At 36.3% G+C, this 16,988-nt stretch overlaps 1 protein-coding gene across 1 annotated transcript in view; it reads right to left on the bottom strand.

The window, feature by feature from the left end:
• The window catches only part of spag17 (sperm associated antigen 17), a 143,097-nt gene that overhangs the window by 18,668 nt on the left and 107,441 nt on the right, over positions 1-16,988 (bottom strand). Inside the window, exons 38-42 of the mRNA XM_051926662.1 lie at positions 14,018-14,072; positions 8,267-8,369; positions 5,843-5,896; positions 4,490-4,592; positions 937-1,042 (exon numbers count right to left, since the gene is read on the bottom strand). Of these exons, the coding sequence (XP_051782622.1) occupies positions 937-1,042; positions 4,490-4,592; positions 5,843-5,896; positions 8,267-8,369; positions 14,018-14,072 (421 nt within the window). The remainder of the gene's footprint in view (positions 1-936; positions 1,043-4,489; positions 4,593-5,842; positions 5,897-8,266; positions 8,370-14,017; positions 14,073-16,988) is intronic.

A 16,988-nucleotide genomic window follows, 5' to 3' on the forward strand; every position in this document is an offset into this window, starting at 1 on the left:
ACCTTTTTGGATGCTTCATTATTAGACTCTTATGTGATTTTGGTGAGGAAATAAAACAATACTCTATATTATCACATACAATAATCCTGATTTCACTTCAGTTGCTTTAGTAATACCTTGTGAATTTGTTCTTGATGTGAATGAAAATGTGAATGTCAAGCATAATTTCCACAATTGTATTCACGTTAATCTTGTAAATACCCTGTAGTCAGTAATTATCATATGAAAAATGATCTAACTCAAAGACAGAAAGAATGATTGGTTTGTTACTGATTTTTGTGAACACATGTTGCTCAAACTCTTAATGTGGACATATAATTTGTCCAAAATATCCATGAACAGAAACACTTATTCTAATGTCTTTTGTGGTATCTATATAATTAACAGACATGATCTTTACTAAATCACTGTAAAAGACATTAATTTAAAATAGCAGATGTGCCGACTCCTGGTGGTAGAAGACTGACATACAACAAGAAAATCAAGAAATGCTAAATGCTTGGTTTACCAATCTCTCCCTTTTCTTCATAACTCATTTTCCCATTTCATGGTTGTAAAGAGTTGGGATCTGTCCCGGCAAGTCTTACTCAAGTCAAATAATGCACAGTAGCCATTAAAACTACAGTACTATGCATGTGTTTGACCACTACTGGCAGGAAATGCAGGAGAAAGCCAGAAGAACATGGTAACTCCACATACATCAGGACAGGAATTGAGTCCAGGATCCCTGTAGCTATAAAGGAGCAGCTCTAAACACTTATTTTTACTTTAAATCTGAAAAATATAAGATATATACTCTATTCTCAGTTATCTATCAGTATGCTGTAGTAGTAATATAAACACATTGAAATTCTTAGTATAAAATCTTATTGAGGATAATAGGAAGGGAGGAAAATAATTTTTGGAAGTAAATATTCATTTTCGTGAAGGACGTACTTGTTTCTGATTCAGCAGTCACTGGAGAAGTTACAGATCTGCTTTCTGTTTCTCTTTTCTTTGGGAATGGAGGAAGCTGTTTAGACAAGTACTCCATATTTGGAATCTGAAAAAATGTGAAAAACACAGCATGTTAATTACTGCTTAGATGCTATGCATATAATGTAGCTACATAATAAAATGAATCTGCACAGCATAGAAGCTTGGATGTTTAATACTTAGCAGAACGTCTGCTGCACTATACTTGGCCATTCACTGTTTCTGCCATTGCAGAATATATAATAATAATAATATAATGCCATATTATATATATATAAAATAAGGTAAATAATCATCAAAGGATCAGATTACTGTAGTTGAATTCTACATAGCTCTGTTAGCTATATTTTGCAGTATTACCAGATATAAATCAAATTATTGAAGTGTAAAGGTGTAACCGAATAACCAAATACCTGGAGTGACTACAAGAGAACAGTGTACTTTGTAAACTTTCATTTTATTACACTATGGGCAGAAGGACTAACCCAGACAATTATAAAGTATTAAATAGAAATAGGAATACTGGATCTTGATGGAGGTTTATAATTATTTAACTATTTTCCTTAAGGATGTCAAGGTAAAGGAGGTTTAAATTGTACTTACTAAGCAGTCAAAGACAGACCCTCCTCCCCCATGGATATTATAGCAGCAAGGATCCTTACTTTACGTTTTTTATTGCCAGGATTTTATTAATGTTTTTTCTTTTGTTGGGATTCATATTATATGCAATTGTAAGGGCCTGTCAAAGCTTTTTAACACCCCATTTTTGTTAACCTTCTTATTGCTTCTAAACAGTCGCTGGCGGTGAGTCAGTGTTGTGTTTTTCTGCTGGTTTTAACAGGCATGGTACTTTTTACTGAATGCTATTTTGTACTTAAATTATATTTGTAACTTTATACAATGGGCAGCTATTAGTGGTACCATGAGCTGTTGCCTCAAAGATTCAAAATCCTAGGTTTGAATCTGGCGACTCATCAGTGTTGGTGGTGAGTCTACACAAGTCACTTAAGCACTGTAAGCTTGTAACAAGGAAATGCATGGGATTTAATTCCACATACAGAATGAATCCTGAAGTATAACTGTTTAAAGAGCAACATGGTTACTTTGAGGGTCTGTCATATTAGTATTTTAGATAAATTCTCTTTTCATCTGACAAATTGCTCTGCTATTTGGAATACTCCCAGATTAACTGTCTTTTAGATTAAATGTTGTTATTCTCCAGACTAGGACAGATTTTATTTACTACAATATGGTTATATTTAATGGGATCTTACTGTACTTTCAGAAAGTCAACAGGTGAATAAAGGTGAAATTCAATACTAGGAGGAAGTATGGTCACCATCTAAGTGAGCAAAGGAACTAAAAGAATGAAAATGTAATTTAAAGAATGTCATTGGTGAACAAGCGGGTCACTACATCATCTGCTGAAAGAGGTGGTCCTGCTTCTGGCTCGTTGTTTCCTATGTTTTTGCTACAGTGTTGTCACTCTGTCTTTCTACTCAGTTGTATGAATATCTGTAATTAGAATCTGATTTTGATTATTTTTTTTGTTTAATACATTTTTATATCAGTATAATTTTTTCAGTATTCTTGGAGTGATGGAGTTCTTAGTTTTACTTTGTTTGGACATAATTTCACACATATATTAAACTATATTTAATTTTTAATAACTAGCATTTTTCACCCAATACCAAATTTTATAAATTTTATGCTGTCGTTTCTAATTACACAATGACAGGTTGCCAGTGGGTACTTGTGAAAAGTTGTGCCAGTTGATGTCAGTGGTGTGACGGTATTTAAACTGACCTTGCACTGTTGTAAACTGTCCAGTTTTGTGTTTAGGAAACAATGACTTTTGCAGAGGTTATGAGTGACTTAAGAATGTTTCAGAATTTGATTTTCTGTTTCTTTTTGGCTTAGTTGTTTCTGAATTCTCTTTCCAATTTTTGAGCATAGTGCTCCTTTTTTGACTTTCTTTTTGTCTCTTCTGCTTTATTGACCCTTGCTTATCTGCCTTATTCTTTACTAGCAGAATAGTCTGGCAACACTAAATAGCAAAACAGAGAGCTGTCAAGTGATAGAAGGAAAATGTATATAAGAATGGAACACAGACTTAGTTTCACCATTGTGAAAAACCCATTTCATAGAACTTTTGCTTGTTTTTTATTTTCTTCATTGCTTTTGGATACTTTGGCCAGAATTAATGCTTTGAGCTCCTGCAAATTTTTGGTTGGCTCTTTGACTGTTTTGGACTATAAAAGTATTATTTAATCTTTTACCTAGCCTTGTTATAGCTCTACTGTATGCTCCTTCTTATCTCAGTCTACACCACTAGTTTGGCTTGCTGTGTGGTGCAGTAGGTTCATTTTATGCTCTCTGTTCTGGTGATATGATTTCTGAACCACAGAGATGAATGCTGGTGGTCCTAGTGAGAGGATGTCCTCCTCTAAAGGAACAGTCAGGCACTAGGGCTTTATACTATATATTTCTGAATTAATTTAGTCTGTGTAGAGCTGATAAATATGTGCTGTAATTATGGTTGCTGCCTTTGAATTTGTGACACTTGACTCTACAATCACATTATCAAAAATAAAGTTTTAAGTGTAAAAATTTATTTTCATAGCAGTAATTAATATTATACTCCCAAGGTTCAGGTAAGAAAGACATTACAATGTTATGGTCTGTCTTGTACTACTCCTAAAGCTCGTTCTTTTTAGTCAATTTTTGTCTTAACATCACCTTTCTGCTTTATATTCTGGTTTGGGCATTACTCACCTTGACTACTTGCTCAAGCTACTGAGCCCTTTAATTTATTTTCAACCTCTGCGTCCTAAATGTCTTGCACGTGAGCTAAACTTAATTAGTACTTAATTAGTCAAGTACATACATGCATGGTCTACTCTAAACTATAAAAGTAGAACCAATTTGCAGTGAGATGTGCAGACGTTGTTCTGTTCTATTTGTGGTGTCATGTTAAGTCTTACTATTGCTAATATTTTGATTCTTGGTCTAGTTTTAGATTTTTGTTTTTGTTTTCTTTTGCTGTCACCTAGTATTCTGTTAAGGTTAAAGATTTGTTTAAGTATTTTCTAGAGAGTTCTGTTCTTTTGTTTTCATTTTATTGATGTCTATGCTTTGCTTATGTTTGTGCAATTTAGTTGTAGGTTTACTTTTGTTTCCGATTAATTTAGTTTAATTATTTAACTGCTGTTTTTTCCACCTAGCAAGACTCTCCTTCTAATGGTAAAGTATTTTTTTCTTTTTGGTTTATAATAGTCTGGTGTGTGTTCATTTTTTGTTCTACAAACACTAATTTATAATTAACTACTTATTATAATGAATTCAATTCATTTACCTTTGTTGTTCATTGTGACTCCAAACAATATAATGGCATTTTGCCAAATTAGATGCAGCTTGTTAAGTTAAACATTGGGTGGTTGTAGGGCCTTTGCTGTAACATAATAATATCACAAATACTTTTGTTCAAATGTACAGATATCTTTCATTTGATTACCTGTGTCATCAAAAAAGCCTTTCCCATTTCTGACTGGAAGTATGGAGGGATGGTTTTAATCTTCATTGATTCTCTGTATAGCTTTTCTTCAAACACCTCCTGTCTAAATTATATGGTTTACATGTGATTATTTAACTAATAAAGTAATAAAGCATTTCCAAATGCTGTAAGATAAACCAGTGTCTTAAATAAAATATGCAAATTATACATATTTTGTTTTCTTTTTGCTAAAAAAAATCGTAGAACACTTGCCACAAAACAAAGATGGTTTTAAAATGCTTAATGTTGGAAATCAGACTTCATATTTAATTACATTAGTTTATGCCTATGAAATATGAATATAGTGTAAGAAAATAACAAGACTTTACACCCCCAAAAGGTTGTTAATACATAAATAAATACTTTATATATAACGACCAGAAAGCTTCTACTTGCTGCTGTCACCCATATTGTCATCCCCAGTTTTCTGTGAGAAGAAATATTCTCTCATATTTGTATGAAATAACTTTTAAACTACTATTATTATTTATGTCCAATTCACAAGTTATTTTATTGTAAAACTTGAAATTAACTTTACTGACTTCATTTTAAAAATCTCTATCAAATAGATAGATCTCCTCCACATGGAAATCCCAGAAAATATAGGCACAGGCAAAACAGCAAAGCAAAGGGGATTTCAGAAGCCTTAAAGGGCAAGTTTGTCATTTTTCCAGAATTTAGTCACATCACGTTTCCATTTAGTCACCCCAAACAGGTCACTTGAAACCTTGGAGTAAGACAAGAAGTAAACCATCACAGAACATGACCCAGCCTTCTGATTTTCTCATGACAGATGACAGTAACAGTTGGGAATGCTTGAGAAGACATGCATGGAGTGTCAAATGACTGATCAAATCCACTGATATATTTGCTCCGGAAACTCAAGAAAGAAACAAATTTTCCAGAGAGAAAGTTCAGACAGATAACTCAAAAGATCTTAGAATGAGACTAATTGCAGTGTCCTGTATCTTGGCTTGCTTGCCATCTCTTAGTTGTTACAAATTACTGAGTTTCATAGGGGTTCTAAAATATTAATTGGTGCTAAATATACATCCATTCATGTAAAAAGTGTAAATCAGGGATTTGATTAGACTTAGATAGTAAAGATGGTGACTCAACAAAAAAAAAACATATTAAAGATAAACTAACAGTAAGTTTATTTTTCTTGTCTAATACTGATGCAGGATAGATAAAGCACTCCTAAAAAATAATAGTTTAAGATTTAAGCAACAAACATTGGGGTATTGCTATATAATGGAATATATTAAAAAATTGACTGTTTTGCTATTCTGTTTATTTTGTTGTACAAGTTACCTGATATGTTCTAACATGACAGCATACTTGGATACCTGTTTTATTCCATTTTTGCTGCATGTTCAGGGAAAAAGAAACAAAATAGAAACTGTGATGCTTTGTGGAAAAAGAAAACCAAACATACATTGTTAAGCCAAACTGGTACAAAATCATATAAGTACACGTGCACACCACACAGACCAGTTCAACATAAGATTAAATACTAAAGTGTTTACCTGTTCATTTCGCACACTCATGTCTGCTTCATTCAGTGTGTGGGATGCAGAAGGAATAAACTTGAACTACAATCGGTCACAAGGTACCTACTGGCACATTACTTACAATGAATGTGGAATGGTGGCTGCTCATGGGTGTATTCTCAATTCCTGCTTATTTAAAAATGTGTGTGTGGCATCTTCTTGAACAATTCTTTAAGGTTCTGCTTAGGTTAATTATGAAAACTTATAAACAAAATAATTTATAATTCTACATTAATAACTCCTGGGTTTATATGCCAAATTGGATGATGTCTCTGTAGAGTTCACAAGTTCTCCTTGTGTCAGTATCAGCTTTTTTCTGGGTATTCCAGTTTTTCTATAACATACCACATTCTTTGCTTCATTTTTCTTAAAATGAAAACAACTAATCCACAACAACAATAACAATATCATCCAACTTGAGTAGAATAAGAGACACAGACCCTGCAAAATAAAACTAAATGATCAACACAACGACATGACTATATCTCTAGGCTTTGAATGCATTGCTGAAAACTGATTTATTTCAAAATATAAAATTCACCTTAACAGGCTTACATTAAAGCTTGCATTAAAACTTGACAAATATCATCCTCTGTTGTTCACTACTATGTGTGAACTAACTGATGACACTCCTCACATTTGCCCCTGGTTTACTAAAAAGTTCTGTATAGTTAGCTTAAAAACTCTATGACATTGTACACTGAGCAGATACTGTAGTGTTAAAAGTGTCCTCTGCATACACTGAAAATAGGAAACTTAGGTCAGCACTTAAAAATGATCGTTATACTTCAACTGCATCAAATTTTGCAATGATATTGGACTAGTCAGTTTATTTCAAGGACCTATATTAAATTTATATGTTTATGGTTTGCGAGGCTGCTTTAGTAAGGTTTTCATTTTGTTTTCACCGTAAGCTACCTGTGAGGTTGACATGTCAAGTGCAGATCTTCCTATAGCAATGTATTGACACAAACACATCTGTTATAGACTTCTGGAATTTACTAAGTGTGACTTTCTCTAACATCCCTCCAGAAGTGGGGGACATCACCTCCTGAACTTTAGGACTGAAGGATGATTTGACCCAGTGTTCCCAAAGATGACACCTATGCTAATCTCATTACTTTGCAATTGCATCCATATACAGTAATTCATTTGCAACTTTGATTTGCTCTTGCTTCATGGTAGGCAAAAAAGTACATGTTTAACCTGGAGTAGGCTCAATTAACTGTTTTTCTTCTAGTGCTAATGTTATGTTTTAGTCCTAATACTACATATTATCTTTTGTGATCTAGAAGGAATGCATGCAAATAAGGAAGAAATCAAATAAAATATGAATTCAGTCTAAATTAGCACATAAATGAATATGACACAGGAGTATTCACTTCCTTTTACCATTCAACTCATCACAGATTGTCAGCATTTGGATACAATTAATGGAGCAAATACCACAGAAAGAAAGTTAAGTGTTTAAAGCTATTGAAAAAAACACAAATTTCTGAATTTCTACAAAAGTTTAACATCATACTACCACTCTTTTTAATGCAACACGAGAGATGAGAAAAGTAAGTTAATTAAACAAGTCAATTAAATGTAAGAATGACTCATTGATTTGTGAAACTGGTCAGAATCAAAATCTGTAGTCATAGTAGTATCCCAGGACTGAAGCTGAGAACCACTTCCCTCGATCATCAAAAGGAATACAACAACATGTAAAAATGTGCTAAAAATAAGTGGACCAAAGCTACACACTTCCATATTGACTTTGAGATTAATACGTTGGTTGGCTTGATTTTTATTTAGCAATTTATGATTGTTGTTTGTGTTGGGATAATGTCCCATCAAGGGTTGGTTTCTGCATGAAATTCAATTGGTGACATTCATACAAATAAGGATTATTAGCAGAGTTTATGCACTCACTCCCTGATCACATGGGCTTCCTCTTCTGGTTTTCTTCCATATTTAAAAGACAAACTTTCAAGTAGACTGTTAGTGCATATTGTCTCATAAATCCATGTGGTTCTTCTTGACATTAAATATCAACTTCAAAAGAATGGTTCCCCATTTAAGAATATGACCTGTGTAGTTATCTTTTTTACTTACTTTTTCAATGACAACTCTTAGGGTGACAAGCCTAACTTTAAACCAGCCTAACTCATTTGTCCATTAGTTTTTTAAGCCATCATACCTTTCTGTTTCCCTGTTGCGTGCTGTACGTTTAGGTGTGGCCCGTTCAGGAGGAGTTTTGGGCCGAGGTGCAACTGCTTGTTCATAGACTTTAACAATATCAACTGCAAAATAACAAGCATAAGTGTTTTTTTTTATTACATGATTTTGCAAAAAAAAAAAACCTGAAAACATTTACAGAGAATCTAAATAATAAAATAAAGTATATAGGGTGTCAGTGTGTGCAGTGTTACGCTGCTGTCTCACAAATTTTAATTCCCAGTTTACTTCCAGGTTGGTGTATATTTTGTGTGGATTTTGAAAAATTTCCAGTGTCTCACTGAGCTTTCCATAGAGACTATTGTCTCCTCCCAGTACTCCAAGTACATGCTGTTAGGATGTGCGGCAAATCCAGATTAGTCTGATATGTGTATGTGTGCTCTTCAATGCATACTTTATGCAGAGGTGATTCATACTTTGAGGATAGATCAAGCAGATTTTTAAAGTAGGTAGTGTCACAGTTCACTCTGCGCCCTAGAAAAAGGGATTTGAAGAGTCAAGATACCTCACAAATAGTTTTGCTTCCTTTACAGGAGAGATATAAATTTCTGTTGCACCATACACAGCCCTTAAGTTTGACAGGAAAGCTGTGGGGGCCACAGACATCCATGGATGTCCAGAAGGAGATCAGGAGACCTGCTCCTTGTTCTCATATGACTCCCAGACCAGATACTGAAGAAGAGCAGAGGAAGATGGCAGGCACTTTTATCAATGGTCACAGTAAGTGTGACAATTACTCTATGCAAAAGAATGGGCTATGCCGGACTTCTTTTTCTAATGAAACTCCTACTGTCCTAACTGGGATTTGATTTAGCACTTTTTTGGTTAATATGAGCCTTGTTTACTTATTAAGACAATATCTCTATTCAAAAGAATACACCATTCTGGTAAATTGGAGTAAAGAAGAAAACCCTTTATTATTTTTCTGATTGAATGGAAAAAAAAATCTTCAGCATGGCTGGAATTACTACTTTCATCTTCAGTCTGGTGTTTTGGTTGGTTATAAACTCCGTCAGTACTAATCTATATATATAATTCTCTAAGCCGCCGCCAGAGCGGCACGACACCCATGAAAGCACGCAGGAAGGAGCCACGCCCACACCCATGAAACCATGCAGGAAGGAGCCACGCCCACCAACTCTAAGACCATTGGATACAACGAAAACTCGCAGAGCCACGCCCACCAACTCGGATGCGACGCCTCGGAAAACACGCTGTCATTTCTGTATGTCTGTGCTACAGTCTGCATGCAGCTCTGAGCTACGTTGACTTTTCGGTTACGACGCACGACCGTGTACAACATCGCAAACTGTTTTACACACTACATACAGCAATTCGCATCCGCGACAAACATGCGTCTTCTTAGATGGTCCTGCAGGAACACGGAAAACGTTTCCCCGCCCACCAAAGCAGGACCATGTAAGAAGAGGCATGTTTGTCGCGGATGTGAATTGCTGAATGCAGCGTCTAAAACAGTTTGCGAGGGGTATCCTATGGGATCCTTAAAACAATCCTTTAAAACTGAGGTTAAAACACAATGAAGGAAGCAGTCTTTAAAAACCAATAAGCCCTGTGCCTCTGTTTCATTAGCATCTCACCTGCTTCACCGATGCAGGCCCTGCATCAGTCGAGACGCTCTCTCAGCAGCTGACCTTCTCTGTGCCTGACTCCACTATAGGCTACAACAAAATTATGAAAGTACGAGCGCATTTTTTCACACAAGCTGTGTGGGTGGGTGGGTGGGTGTTAGTTAATTAGTTACTCAAAGGATTTCAAGATTTAATATGCACAAGTGGTAACACTGCAAGAGCAGCCCAAACCAGAAAAGACGGCTGGCAAAAAGTGGCCGCCAAATTATATGCATGTGCATTGTACTTACTGAAAGCAACGTTACGGATTTTGCAAATGTTCATTTTTTTCCCTCTGCTTAAAACACATTTAAAAAGTGGCGTGATTATGCGGTGTATACTACGGCGCGGGTTGGTATGCAGCGTGTAAAACAGTTTGTTTGTCGCGGATAATTTGCCTTTTACTATTACACGAAGGCAATTTCCTGTTAATACTTCGTTACATTGATATAGCAGTGTTCTCAGTATTCAAAACGCTATCCACACAGGGAGGACCCGGGAAGCGAAACCACAATCTTCCACAGTCTCCTTACTGCAAAGCAGCAGCACTACTACAGCACCACAAGGCAGTTAAAGAATACACCAGGCTCGATTTTCTTATCACTTCTGTTTACAGAGATCGGGTCATAGATAGCATTGTTGCAATGTTACTTTTCTTGTTGGCTTATTACATTATACGGATGTTTCACATGTTCATTTTTTCCCCTGTGCTTAAAAGACATTAACAAAGTGTTTCTCAACTGTGACTCCGGAACATCTCAGTACGCAAGCTATATTAAGCGTCAACAACGAAGACTCGCTACACCTTAATCTACAGGTACTGACACTTATCCCTACCGACGAAGTAACTTTCATCAGTGTGGCCTTCTTCGTCACAGACGATCCTGGTTTCAGCCACGGACAATTATATGTTGCTCTCTCTAGAGGTCTATCTTTTCATTCACTCACAGTGGTATCCACAAACCCACCCCATTTGGACAACTGTGTCGTTCAGGAAGTGTTCACCCATCAATACATAATTATGCGGCATATGCTACGCCGCGGGTTGGCTAGTAATACATCCATCCTTCCATTTTCCAACCCGCTGAATCCAAACACAGGGTCACGGGGGTCTGCTGGAGCCCAGCCCAGCCAACACAGTGCACAAGGCAGGGAACCAATCCTGGGCAGGGTGCCAACCCACCGCAGGCTAGTAATACATATTTAAATTAATAAAAATTAAACTAGAATACATGTGAAAGTGTGAAACAGAAAAAAAAATCAATAACTGCTTGCCTATACCTGATTTACTGTCCAGTTCCTTTGTAGAATGTCAGCTAAATACTCAAAGCCCATTGCATTTTATACCATGCTGCTTCCAGGCTAAAGGGTCTTTGGGAGTTTATTCATGGTATGCATACAGAAGAGATCCACAAAAGACACTGTCCTGATTTACTGTTATGGACTGCTTAAATGTATTTTTTTTTTTGTGAAAATGTAATTACCTTGGACCAAGTCGCCAACTACATTGGGCATGGCACAATGAGACAGAAAAACAGATACTGAAGTTGGGGTTCATTAAAGCTGGATACTTCTCTGTACCATACATCTGGCACATACTTGGTTCACTGAGGTATCGCTTCTCACTATTGTAAATTATGGATATGCATCGGTAGTCTTTTTTCCACATGTTAATTATTCATTTGAAAAGAAATACAGTTTTATCTGGTTATATGGTTAAACACTAGCATTCATTGTACACAGAAAACATATGAGACAAATGAAAGGAACTGTCTACATCCATTGACTCCACAAATGCTTGTAATGTGTGCTGAGATTTTAAGGAAAATGGAGCTCAATATAGACAATAAAGAGAAGTAAAGGGATGCTTAGAAAGCATTCAAATCAATTTTTTACAATGAAATTCAACAAAGCATAATTAACCCTGCTTCAACCATCTGTACAGTTTTCTGACAACAATATTACTACAATTTTAATGTCGCAAAAGCAGATCATCCATTTAGAATGGGATGCCAGTATATCATAAATTACATGTACACACACCTACACTTAACTCTTGTTGGGCAATTTAATCTAACATGCACACCTTTGAGCACTAGGAGAAAGACCACATCAACCAAGGGAAACATGCTAACTTGAAACGGACAAATTCAAGCTAAAATCAAATTCATGCCTTTGGAAAAGTGTGATACCAAGCACCCCCAAAATAGAACATTCCAAGTTCAAAACAAGTTATAATATATATAGCTGTCAATTTTTGTTGTATTAGTGATCATATTTTTAATTGTTTTCACACGATTGTTTATTGGAAAAAAGTGGATGGATGTTAATTTTTATGTAAATATCGTTTTAAATTCCCAAATCCATCCAATTTCCATTATGGATCATGCGGACTTAAATATGTTGATGTTAGTACCACATATATTCAGAAACCAATCTGGATAAGACCAACCAGTCTATTGCAAGGCACACTCATGCAAACAAACACAAATTTGAGTCTGCATTTGAAATGTGGAAAGAAAACTTGAGAGAGGGATGCTGTACAGACTCCATATAGACAGTGAAATCAACCCTGGTCATTGGAGGTAAAGTTTAAGTCAACACTGTTAACCACTGAACCAACATGCTGTCCAAGAACAAATGCAAATTATTAACAAATCCAAACAAAGCTTAGAAAAATTATTTGTGATATTGACACAAACGTCAGTGTAAGTGAATTTCCCCTCTAAATGATTTTTGAATGCTATTCATTTTTTTTATATAACTGTACAGTTTAAATGCTCTGTCATTTATTTGTGTCTTCATTTTTGAACCTGCTTAATATAACTCAGGGTTATTGGGGTTACAGTCTGGATAGGGTACTAAACCATTGTCAGCAATACTCACTCAAAAAGGGTGACTTTATTTTGTATACAGGTCTATGGGGTGTGAGATAAAAAACACACTACCTGGAGGACAAGCCATTCAGAAACAAGTAAAGCATGCAAATTCCACAAAGAATGTGACTCGCCTGGGGTTCAAAACCAAGATTCTGGAAATGTGAGACAGCAATGCTGCAGAATAATTGTGCTGCCCCTTATCTGATCATTGCCTGCAAAATTATATTTTAGAAAACAAAACTTTAAAAACATTGCTAATATGCTATCTACTGTATTTACTGCATCTTACTATATACCATATACTGCATATGGATTTCTTTCATGAAAGACTGATACCCAGTTCTGGGCTGTTTTCTGCCCTTTACTGAGTCTATCTGGGGCAGACAATCCATTCACCCATTATCAGCCCATCTTAAACTATTTTGGGGTTGTAAGGACCTAGAAACTACCAGCTGCATTAGGTGAAAGGCTGAATCCCAGAAAGAGGTAGTAGATGGTGTGGCAGACAGCCGGGGTCCATGCCTGGCTGGAACGCCCCTTCATTGTATATTCAGGGGGAGCAGCCCTGGATGGTGCAATATCTCCCTCTGGATGCTGGATGGCCGCCCCCCTGGGTTGGAGTGGTGCCTCAGCTTCCCGCAGGGATCCATGGGAGATGGAGTTCTCCACAACCCTGTTAGGATCTGGGGTGGCCGCCAGGGGGCGCTGCATGGGGCCCTGAGCTTGGCTGGACGAATCTTCAGCCCCACCCAGAAGATAAACCGGAAACAGGTGATCAAACACCTGGAGCGCTTCCGGTTGGGCTACAAAAGGGACCTGCAACCACCACACAGTGGCCAGAGTTGGGTGGAGGAGGACGAGGTTGCCTGGAGGAGGAGTGGTGGTGCCGGATGAGAGGAGTGTGGTGTGCTTACTTTGTGTGTCTGTACACTGGGGACTGTGCTGTGCCTGTGGGGTTTATGGGGAAGAAAAATATAAGTCTTTTTATTTTATACGTGCCTCCCGTGTCCATCTATGTTGGATCAAGCATTTATATAGCACCTTTGTTACAATGGGTATTCTGATTCATAAATATTTTTCAATAAATCTTTAAAAGTAAATAAACATACTAAATGACACAATTTTATTTAATGCTATTCAGAGTCTTTCATACTCCAAAGTAACTTAATTATTACAGAAATTATGTTCGAGGAAGTATTATCTTACCATGGTTTTGGTGTTTTTCATCTGTTTCCAAGGAATCATCAGAATCTGGGAGAGACTTTAATGGAAAAAACAGTAAAAATGTCAAACAATGCTCAATTACTGTTTGTGTTTTAATTCCTTTGCCATTATTATTTGAAATTGACCTAAGTGAGGCTTTGTGATCAGTCAGAAAGCTGTAAGTACATTTTAGAAACATTTAATTTGATCATTTACAATCACATGAAAAACTAAATACAACCAATGGCAGGCAAGCATTAGATCTTCATGCAAACAGATTAAGGTGATATACTTGAACCAGTGACCTATAAAATTGACATGGCCTAGTCATTCTTATACTCTTAATGAACAAAAATGCAGATTTGTCACATGAAAATAAAATACACTCCTATACTTATCACCACTTCAAATCCATAAATTTAGAATCATGTGTTCTACATTAGGTGCCAGTGATTAGAACCTTCTTAAGGAGTATGCAGATGGACCTGGCTGTCTTTTTTAAGCTATAAATATCTAGAGTTCTCTTGACTATTTATGTTTCTGGTGTAACCATGCAAAGACCAAAAAGAGCTCTCTAAGGCCCTTAAAAAGAACTTTGTAGACACCTATGGGTCTGACAAAGGATTTAAAAAGATTACCAAATTATTTTAAATTAATCATTCCACTGTAATGAAATCGTCTACCAGTGATGTAGATTTCAAACAACTGATAACTTGTCCAGGACTGTGCAGCACGGTGGATTAGTCTGATACTAAATGAAGTCTCCAAGAAACCCCTAAAATTTCAGATGACTCTTGCAAAAGTAGGTGTCAAATTCCATGCATCCACAACGTTGAACCAACCGCCTTTCATTTATTGCTCAGATTACCCATTTGTACAGGGGAGGACCATAAAAAAAACATATTTGGCGGACACACCCGAGATATCCCTGCTTGTGTTTGTCCATTTACAAATCCAGACTGTTGAACTTATTTCCACCAAATTTTGTAAAGATTTTTCTTTTATACAGGAGTACATCTTAGGCTGTGTATCATTCTATAATTTAGTTTTTGTCTCTCTCCAGGGAAACTTCCAGTACCCCTGCTTCTTCTTCTTCTTCTTCTTCTTTTGGCTGCTCCTGTTAGGGGTTGCCACAGCAGATCATCTTTTCTATACCTTCCTGTCCTCTGCATCTTGCTCTGTTACATCCATCACCTGCATGTCCTCTCTCACCACATCCATAAACCTTTTCTTAGGCCTTCCTCTTTTCATCTTACCTGGCAGCTCTATCCTTAGCATCCTTTTCCCAAAATGCCCAGCATCTCTCCTCTGCACATGTCCAAACCAACGCAATCTTGCCTCTCTGACTTTGCCTCCCAACCTTCCAACTTGAGCTGACCCTCTAATGTACTCATTTCTAATCCTATCCATCCTCGTCACACCCAATGCAAATCTTAGCATCTTTAACTCTGTTACCTCCAACTCTGTCTCCTGCTTTCTGGTCAGTGCCACCGTCTCCAACCCATGTAACTTAGCTGGTCTCACTACTGTCCTGTAGACCTTCCCTTTCACTCTTGCTGATACCCGTCTGTCACAAATCACTCCTGACACTCTTCTCCACCCATTCCACCCTGCCTGCACTCTCTTTTTCACCTCTCTTCAACAATCCCCATTACTCTGTACTGTTGATCCCAAGTATTTAAACTCATCCACCTTCACCAACTCTACTCCTTGCATCCTCACCATTCCACTGACCTCCCTCTCATTCACACACATGTATTCTGTCTTGTTCCTACTGACCTTCATTCCTCTCTTCTCTAGAACACATCTAGTTTCCAAAAAAAAAATTCCAAAGCAGCCTACAATGAATTTCAAACATCCAGACACATGATAAAATGCTTTGCTAAGCAAATAAGTTTACAATATATTAACAAATACAGTATAGGTATACAACCTGATCAGTACTGTAAAATCAACATAGCAAATTGAAAAAAGTAAAAAATAGCAGTCTTTTGGAGAAAAGATTTTGAGTTAATTTTATTTTACTCTCATTAGTATACACATTCTAGGCTGCAACATAAATAATAATAATTCAGTTTTTTCATATTGAACAGTTTATCATTGACAACATTTATGGACAAAGTTTAGAGATTCTTGATTGATATTGAAAGATTCATCAGCAAAGGACCACAGAAATGCTTGTATTTAAAAGAAACATTAAACATTAAAAAGTCAAACACTTCAGAGGAGTCTGGCTTTTGAATGGTTGTTGTACTAGGGTGTTGTACTGTGAATGTAGAGAAAAGCCAAGCAAAATGACACCTTTTATTGCCGCATATTGTTATCTTTTTAGTTAGCCAATAAAAGGTGTCATTTTGTTTGGCTTTTCTCTACATTCATAATGGCTAACACGGTACAACACCCTAGTACAACAACCATTCAAAAACCAGACTCCTCAGAAGTGTTTGACTTTTTAATGTTTAATGTTTCTTTTAAATACAAGCATTTCTGTGGTCCTCTGCTGATGAATCTTTCAATATCAATCAAGAATCTCTAAACTTTGTCAATAAGTGTTGTCAATGATAAACTGTTCAATACGAAAAAACTGAATTATTATTATTTATGTTGCAGCCTAGAATTTGTATACTAATGAGAGTAAAATAAAATTAACTCAAAATCTTTTCTCTAAAAGACTGTTAATTTTTACTTTTTCAGTTTGCTATGTTGATTTTACAGTACTGATCAGGTTGTATACCTGTACTGTATTTGTTAATATATTGTAAACTTATTTGCTTAGCAAAGCATTTTATCATGTGTCTGGATGTTTCTTTAACTTTCTCTCTTAAAACTGACTGTGGACCCCCCTAGTAGTTTAATTTCTGAAGGAATGCTGCCGACTGGAGTTTTTGTTTTCTTCTCCTCTGTTGTCATCAGAAACATGATAAACATAAGAAATCTGACAAATGAGAGGAGACCATTCAGTCCATCAAGCTTG

The sequence above is a fragment of the Erpetoichthys calabaricus genome, chromosome 4 (genome assembly GCF_900747795.2).
Source record: "Erpetoichthys calabaricus chromosome 4, fErpCal1.3, whole genome shotgun sequence".
Classification (NCBI taxonomy): Eukaryota; Metazoa; Chordata; class Cladistia; order Polypteriformes; family Polypteridae; genus Erpetoichthys; species Erpetoichthys calabaricus.